The sequence below is a fragment of the Ochotona princeps genome, chromosome 4 (assembly GCF_030435755.1).
Source record: "Ochotona princeps isolate mOchPri1 chromosome 4, mOchPri1.hap1, whole genome shotgun sequence".
In the NCBI taxonomy this organism is placed as follows: domain Eukaryota; kingdom Metazoa; phylum Chordata; class Mammalia; order Lagomorpha; family Ochotonidae; genus Ochotona; species Ochotona princeps.
Genome location: NC_080835.1, coordinates 50336989 through 50345844, shown reverse-complemented (window position 1 = coordinate 50345844; position 8856 = coordinate 50336989). Strand labels below are relative to the sequence as shown.

Here is an 8856-nt window from a genome sequence, read left to right as displayed (position 1 = left end):
CTGGGTGAGTAAGCCAGCAGATGGAAGAACTATCTATCTCCATTAACTCTTTCAATTAAATCAAGTAATTTTTTTTAAATTATGTAATATACTTCAGGCCATAACACTCTATAACAAGAGAGTACATGAAGCAAATTTTAAAAACAGAAGACTTTAGGTAAAATTTTGTAGACAATTTCAGAAATACAAGAAAGGAGAATATTTTCATAAAATTTACTTGGGGCAATGCCTGCCTGCAGATGATGATGAAATGTTAGGACTAGAATGGGAAAAACTCCCAAAAAATTCAGACAAAAGAAGATATTATACTTTATGGGTAAAATAATTGAGCATTTTGCAAAATTTAAAAAAAAACTGCATAGGAGAGAATGGTGCTTCAGAAAAGTAGTGTCTAGTGTCATAGATCAGGATCCTGGCACATGAAGTGTTGAAAAGCCATTGATGAGAGAGAGAAGTTGAACATCCTTTCCAAAACAGAACCTACAGACATAAAAACATGAACAAAATTGCTTTCATGGGTACTTAGGGAATTCCCAAAAGTTGCTCTGAAGTTGTGATTGAGATTAATGGTGTTGGTTATAATATTGATGGGGGACTGTGTTGTTAATTGAACACAAAATATAAAAGGCAAAAAGTATTTCTGTAACTTGTAATTAAAATTGTAGAAACTTTTGATGTTAGGGGCATAGGAATGGGTGAAATCCATTCCCAAAACCATATAACATGATCAGTCTCTCTCCAAGTAGCATTCCATTTGCTTATCCATCCAAAATTGACATCACACACAAGATCCAAGCAATCTTTAATGTAGAACAGCTTGGGCAGTGACACTGTGGTTGTCCAAATATGCACATGATCTATGTAGGAAGAATTCCCAAAATAAGCTAATTCTCTTCCCTTACCCTTCCTTTTCCTTCCTCTCTGCAGAGTGGTGCAATTTGAAGATCAGTTTTAATGAGTTAGGCCTGTAGGACTCCCCGACAGCTTCTCAATGGCAGCATAGATGTCTCCACCTGTGGCCATCAGGGCCTGAAGGTTGGCATCATGGTTAGCAAAACCCAGGGCCTTCAACTGCTCTAGTTCTTGCAGATAGAGACCTTCAGTGAGCAAGGAAGAAGAAAGTGAAGATTGGATAGCCTGGGAATAAGAATTGGCCAGTGCACGCAGGAGATGAAGAATGACCAAGGTGGGTTGCACAGGGTCTTCTCTATAACCTTGCCTTCCAATCCTAATTTCAGGGATGCCTTTAGCACCCCGTGGTCTAGCGAGGTCCCATAGTCTAGCTGGATCCCATAAGATTGGTGCCAGACCAGGTACCTCCCTGGATAGTGTCTGTAAGCCATGTTCTATTTGCATCAATGCCTGCAGTGCTCGAGGGTTGGTGAGGATGGGAAGTAGTGGCATATGATGTCTCAGAGGGATACCAGTTGCTGGTTGGTGTAACAAAGCTGGATTTTGTTGCAAGACATGCAAGATTTGACACAAAGCAGAGGGTGAGAATTTCGGCGGACTGGTTGGAGTGACTTTCTCCATATGCTCACTCTCCTGGGAGGGAGCATCCTGACTTGAAGATAAGCCCTGCATACCAGCCATGCACCCTGCATTGGTCTGATTTGAGGTCATGCACCTGATACCCTGGGTGTCCACTCTTGCACTGACTTCTCGCGGCAATGGCCTGGCATGTGCAGAGGTAGTGGGGATAGTTGTGTTGGTGTCAGCGCTGTTCTGAGTATTGAGTTCCCCTCTGCAAGATTCTAAACCCAGGCTATGGCCCTTGGAAGCAGCCAATAAGGCCAGTGTTGAGATCATGAACTGCTGGACATCAGAGCAGGTTGGACGTAAGGCATTGTCACCCCCAGGCACTACCTTCAAAGCCTCTAGCTTCTGCCTGTCTGCTTGGAGGAGTGGCTGTTTCTGAGCTGGGTTCTGCAAGGTTTCCAAACGCTTAAAAGCTGACTCAGGTTTCTGTTTAGGCTTTGAAGATTCTGGAACATGACTGACATTGACTGGTTTCTCAGTTGCCAATCTTTGAACTAGAGGGTCTTCCAAGAAGTGTACTGCAGACTCAGGTGTAGCCGTCAGAAGTTGAGTCAGCTGGCCAAATAAGTCAGCTAGACCAGGTGAACTTCGGGCCAGCTGACCCATCATAGCTAGCGTGCCAGCACCCTCAGAAGCTGATGGTTCAGAACGATGGGTGGGACCTGTGGGACGTGACAGAGTTCTTGAACCAGCTAACCCTTTTGAATGGGTCCTCACCACCAAGTGGACTGTAGCGCCATCATGGATACCACGCTGGCTCAATATATCTTGATCACGGAGTATCTTTCCATTGAAGATGAGTGCCAGTCGATCAGTGTCACAATGAATGCGTTTGGAGATTTCCTTCTTAAAGTGGTAGACACTGCTATTTTCTGCCAACATAAATTCTTGGCAGTCCTTTGGGGTCTTGACAGACACTCTGACGATGCATGGTGATGGTTCCCGACTGGACACCAGTTGACTGTCCCCTGCTTCTTCCCTAGCCCATGCCATATTTCCTTGAGAACAGAATGCAGGGCCACCTGAAGACACAGTGGTTCACAGAATTGCAGAAGCCTAGATGTGGCACTGAGCACAACTGGGTGCAGGCACTAGTAAGGATCCAGTGATGTCCTGTCATTCAGTGATGTCCTGTGGATGCCACTTCCCAGTGTAGCCCTGAGGCCACCTGGTCCCACAGAGGGGACAGCCACTCTTCTCCTGAGCCAGCAATAGGGCACATGATGTCAGTGATGAGATCACAGTGGAAAGGTACACTGGAATGGGGTAGGGGGAAGGGCAGTCTTGAGATTGGGATGTTATGATTTGATTTAGACAGCAATAGGGAAAAGAAGCCAATGTCCCTGTCTAGAAATATGTTTCACAATAGCCTGTTCCATTGTTGAAATCCTACCATTTAAGCTTGATAAATCAATGTGGCTGAGTGGGATAAGCCCAGGCCTAAGACCTAGCTTAAAAAGTACTAATTCTGGCCACCTGCCCTCCACTAAATTACCATACACTGACTATAACCTCCAAGTCCTTGTTTGTGTACAGGAAGAAAGAAGATAACAGGTAATGAATCCAGTCAGTGTGATTGGGGTCTGCAGGCACCTTGTACTTCAGAGGCTCCCCAAGCTGAGCAACCCATTCACTTGGTTCTATAAATGGCATCATCATGTACCCCTAAGAGCCTGAAACCAAGTGGACGCTCACAGAAGCAAACTCCAAAGACCAGAGCTAAGAAAGTGTTATGAGTCTAGGTCTGTGTGATTTGACACTATTAGAAATAAGGTTTAGTATATTTGAAGGAAAATGTTAAGCTGATTTCCTTTGGAGGGCAAATTTCAGCATTCAAGCAGGTGATAGTGAGTTTCTAAGGCTCTGTTTCAACCACTACAGGCCCAAAATAAAATCTAATCCCTACAACCATTAGTTCTTTGCTATGAAGAAAAATGTACCAAGTAATAATAGGTTTATATCATCAACTGTTGGCATTATACATTTGATCCTTACTTTTGGTTCTAAAATTCTCAAAGACTACAAAATGGGATCTGAGTACCTAGGATGCCATTGTTAGGATATTCTTATAAACTTGGGTTTGGCGAGCATCTGGATTCCTCTACAGTTATACTGTTATTGCTTGTTGCCATATGTGTTTGTATTTTCATTAGTTTCAGTCTGTATCTCTAGTGTCTAGCAAAAGTCAGTAAGGGAAAAGTTGTAACTGTTGAATCAGAAAGAACTCCCTAGCTCCCATAGGATTTCATAAAGCTAGCCTCATGACTTGCCAACAGCCAATCAGACAAGAAGGCCTCTGCTGGCCATGCCTACATAGCAGAGTAACTCTACAAGGATTACAAGCAACATCAACTCCTTTAGAGATTTTCTTTTCATTTCCCCCACTCAGAATCAGATATTCAAGTTAATATTTCTGGCTTTCCCTTACCAAAGGCGTTGATGTCCATCAGGGGTTAAAGAGCGTTCCGGTTTAGTTATTCAGAACCACTTTTGCATATCTCCTGGCTCCTGGGATTGTTTTCCACAGACTCAGCGGCTCAATTATCCCTTTGGTTCCTCCTCTACACACCCCATTACCAGGGCCTGGGTGTCTCCTTCTCAAGCACCAGTTGATTGTCTCTCCAGCTCAGTGCATTCTGTCCTCTGAGTTCTGCCTCATCTGGACCATGCTCTATCCTGCCTGGGGATACCACTATATATTTCTCAATTCTCTAATTTTTATATGTAATGGAAACAACATAATCTCATTTAAACTAACTGAAATTCGATGTCTTCTATAAAGTATATTTAAAATTTTTTCAATTAAATAGAATTAGTTAAAGGCATATAGTAAAGAATATAGGTAAAGGACATATATTGCATATGGTAAAATGTGTATATATAAATGTGTGTGTATGTGTGTGTGTACCATAATAGGATACAGTAAAGAAGAGATCCAAGTCTAGTGCTAGTGTAGATAGTTGCAGGAGTGAAAAGTATAAAAGTTCCAATTAAATAACTAGAAATTCTGCCCCATTCTGTTGTTTTATGATTTATGAGTAAGGGGGGAAAAAGCACAAATTCAACTCCAACTGTAGGCAACTGCCTAGGTTGTCTTGTACCCAGGCAAGTATCATAATGCTAGAAGAAAAGCAGCCAATATTTGGCAGGCATTCTGAGCCCGGTTAATGTCAAGTTTGTGTTAACTATAGTGGTGTGCCAGGATAGTTGCCTATTCTTTTTGTTGTTGTTGGGATATATGGGGAAAGCAGGAAATGCCAGGCTGCAACATGCCAACCCAGCTCCCAGGCAAGGAGCCTGCAGATCGCCCAGGAAAGAGGGACTGGAGACATGTTGGAGTGGGAGTGACTGAGGGCATGTTTGACAGGGGAGAAGTCACTTCTGGGGGCCTCCACAACACAAGTCATTGCATGCACAGGCAGGTGAAGGAGCTGAGACACCATGGTTTAGAGGGGCAGAACCAGAGGCCATGTCTGGGTCAGTCAAGGAACCTGTCCACATGGAGACTTGGGCTGGGTTAAGTAAGTCACATCACCCACCACCTACAGGTACACATGAGGCTGGGGCTGGTGGCCATGCCTGATTGGGCTAGGTTGAAGTACTCACCCAAGACTTTCGAGTATGGCGTGGCAATATCAGGTTGGGTTGCAGCATTTACTGGAATGAGGAAGAATTGGCCTTGAAGGTAGATTCTGGGGGACTCATGGGCTCACCTCGGTGGGACTGCAACACCCTCTGGAGCTAGGGATGGTGATGAGCTGACCCAGGCTGTACCACAGAACTCACCTGACACTTGTGGGGGCCAGGGCTGGGAGGAGGCCATGTGAGCCAGGCTGCAGCACCTTCCAGCATATGAAAAGGCTGAGACTAAGGGCAGACCACGTTAATCAGGACCATGATATCAACTGGCATATGTGGAATCTGAGGCTGGAAGCAGGCCTTGTAAGGGAACTTAGGAAACTTCCCTGCTAGACCACAGCATCCCCTGAGGAACAATAGCCATGACTGGGAGTGGGCAAGGCAATATAAGGCTACAGCACTTCTCAGCATTTGTGGGGGCCAGGTTTGGAGGCAAGCCAGGCTGGGCCAGGCCGGGTCAGGCCACAACATCCACTGGCATGCATGGAAGCCACATGTGGGCTGAATTCAGTTGGCCTAACAGTGAGAGCTGAAACTGTGGCCAGGCCTTGCCAGGTTGGGTTGAAGCATCTACCAGCACATGCAAGATCTGGGGCTGGGAACAGGCCTTGTATGGGAACTCTGGGGACTTCCCTGCTAGGCTGCAGCCCCGACTGATGAATGTGAGAACCAGAGCTATAGGTGAATTGGGCTGGGCAACCTGCAGCACCCATCAGCATGCATGTGTGCTGGGTCAGTCTAGACTAGGTCCTAGCATGCTCTGATGCTCACAAGAGCCAAAATGAGTGCAGGCCAGTCAGGCTAGGTCACACAACTTGCCAGTAAGTGCCAGAACTGGGGGCCAGCCATGCCAGACTAGGCTATAGTACCTGCCAGTACATGTGAAATCTGTGGTTGAGAATGGGCCTGGTAGGGAAACTTGGGGAAGTCCCTGATAAAACACAGCTCTTTCTGGTGAATACAAGAGCATGGGGCTTGGAGCAAACCAGGCAAGGCTGGGCTGTAGTATCTGTTGACATATGTGTGGATCAGGTCTGGGGTCAGGTTAGGCTAGACCAGTCCACAGCATACACTGGCATGAGTGAGAGTCAGGACAGGGTGCAGGCCAGGCCAGTCCTGACCACAACACCCACCAGTTCACGTGATGGCTGGGGACAGGCTGGGCTGAGCCATCTACAGCACCTGCTGGAGAATGGTGAGACTGAAGGTGAGTCATGCCAGACTGGACCACAGCGCCTGCTGGCACGTGCATGACCCAGGACTGGTGATGGACTAGAAGTGAAACGTTGGGAGCTTCCTGCTAGGTTGCTGCTTCTGCTGGTGATTGTGAAAGCTGGGCCTGTGGGCAGAGCAGGCCAAACCAGGTAGAACTGTAGCATCCTTCCTACAGCATACGGACTAGGTCTATGAACAGGTCAGGCTGGGCTAGGTTGATGCAACTGCTTGGAAGTGCTAAAACTTGGTGCAAGTTATGCCAGGTTGGATTGTAATACCCCTTGGCTAGCACAAGATTTGGGACTGAGACTGAGCCTCATAGGGCAACTGTGGGCACTCCCCTGCTCGGCTGCAACTCCCACTGGTGAGCATGAGGGTCAGGGTCCAGGGATGGGTCAGGCTGAGCTAAGCTATAGCACCCATGGGCGTGTACAGACCCAGGTGGGATGTGGGCTGTACCTGGCTAGATCACAGTACATACCAACACAAGCAAAACCTGAGGTTGGGGGTTGGCCTGATAGGGGTTGTTAAGGATAAATATGATAGGCTGCAGCACCTGCTGGTGTGTGTAGACTAGACCTGTGGCAGCTAGGCTGGGTGAAACCACAACACCCATCAGCTCACATGAGAAGTGGGTCTGGTGCAAAACTGACCAGACAGTGCATCAACCAGTATGTGTGTTGGCTGGTGCAGGTGATGGACCAAATATGACCCTATACTGACTGGTGCACACAAAAGTCAAATCTGAGGTCACTCCAGGCAAGGTTTCTTGGGGGATTTCCTCAACCAGATCATTAAACTCAAACCCAAACCACAGAGAAAATCACAGAATATGTGCATGTATTGAGACTGGGCCTCCTCAATTACTGATGCCCGTGCAGTGGACGACATGCTCAGATGCACACAGGAGATATGACAACCAGCTCACCTAGGTTAACAGGGCACATCCACTGCCTTGTCAGATGATGAAAATCAGAACATGTTGGACCACTCTCCTGGTCAAGTTTTGCAGCTTAGTGGATTCACTAAGGTAGAATTGGTCAGCCAACAGAGCTTGAAAAGATTTTCTCTATCCTGGTACGGTGAAGCTGATGACATTGCAAAACTATCAAAACCACTCAAGTAACACCCTTGGGATATTCTTCCCATACAGGGGTCTCTAAGATGTCATCAAAGGACTTCCCTCCATCCCCAGGTACTGATGTATTTTGACAGCAAGGAGTGATGCCCTGACCTTTCCCTGTGCTGCAGATAATGGATAAAGGGGAAAAATGGAAATATTTGTTCCACCCTCCTTCCTCCACACCTCAACCCTCCCCACCCTAATTAAAGGTCCAAATGCATGTGCACCCCTCTCAACTGTGTAAATAGTATTTAAAATAAACACAAATTCAATCATGTTTTCAATAAAATGGTTAATAATACGAATTGTGCAAACAGATTAACTTCAAACTCTGGCTATCATACTAAGATTTCTAACTTGAGGCATGTACTTCCCACCTGGCTATGCCTTAGCTGCCCTCATGTGCAAAATAGGGATAATGTTTCCCACACTAACAGACTCAAACTTTCCTTGAAGTTTGTTTTCCTTACCTGATCTTCCCAAAAAGGAGTCATAGATTATATGATTCATTTTCCTCATTTACAGGCAGCTGGGGATTAAGCACATTATGAATTGCAGGCAAGGAGCCAGAGTTTTCTTCTCTGCAACACCACATCTAGCAGAGTTTCCTTGACCTGGATAAGAATCTCCCACAAGGGGAGATTTCTTGCAGCCCTGTGTTCCACCTGGAGTTTGCCCTAAATCTCTGGGATGACCTTGTTGGTCAAAGCTTGTTTCATCTTCTTTAAGTAGCATACTTGAGGACAGTTTCTTGGGCCTCAGGCTGAATCTCTGACATTTAAATACTCATGATATCTGCTTTCACCAAAGCAACCCCACCCCCAACCTAGATCTGGGGCCCTGGCCCTTTCTACTCCTGGACGGCAATATTGTATGAATGATTCTTGCATTTACACTTTCATTCTGTACTGAAACTCTGACATTGTAGAGTATGTTATATTTGTTCTTATGTATGCAGACATGACACACAGAGGTATGTGCACATATCCAGTGTGTTTACCAGTGTGAGTTCTTGAGCACATTTATGCATTGTTCACTTGTTTGATTTGTGAACTTTAACATCTTTACTCTGGAAACTCACGCATAATGAAAAGCACTCTTGTTTACAAGCAAAGAATTAATCTGTGTGTCTAGTACACTTAACCAGGGTTAGGTACAGCCTAACTCAGTGACTTGGTATATCACAACTCCTCTCCAAGAATACTTTCCTACCCCTTTTCATTCTTACTACTTTTCAAGCTTTAGCTTGGATGGAATACACACTGGTGGAAATTTTCTCTATCTTCCTGAACTAGTCCCTGTCTATACAACTTCCCAACTTCCCATCTTTTTCTTTGTCG

General features: G+C 45.6%; 1 protein-coding gene across 1 annotated transcript; it reads right to left on the bottom strand.

The window, feature by feature from the left end:
• Window positions 1-785: 785 nt before the first annotated feature.
• Window positions 786-2763, bottom strand: LOC101523297 (ubiquilin-1-like). The gene has a single exon (XM_012928331.3). The coding sequence runs from the start codon at window positions 2530-2532 to the stop codon at window positions 952-954; it is 1581 nt and encodes a 526-aa protein (XP_012783785.2). The 5' UTR covers window positions 2533-2763; the 3' UTR covers window positions 786-951.
• Window positions 2764-8856: the final 6093 nt, after the last annotated feature.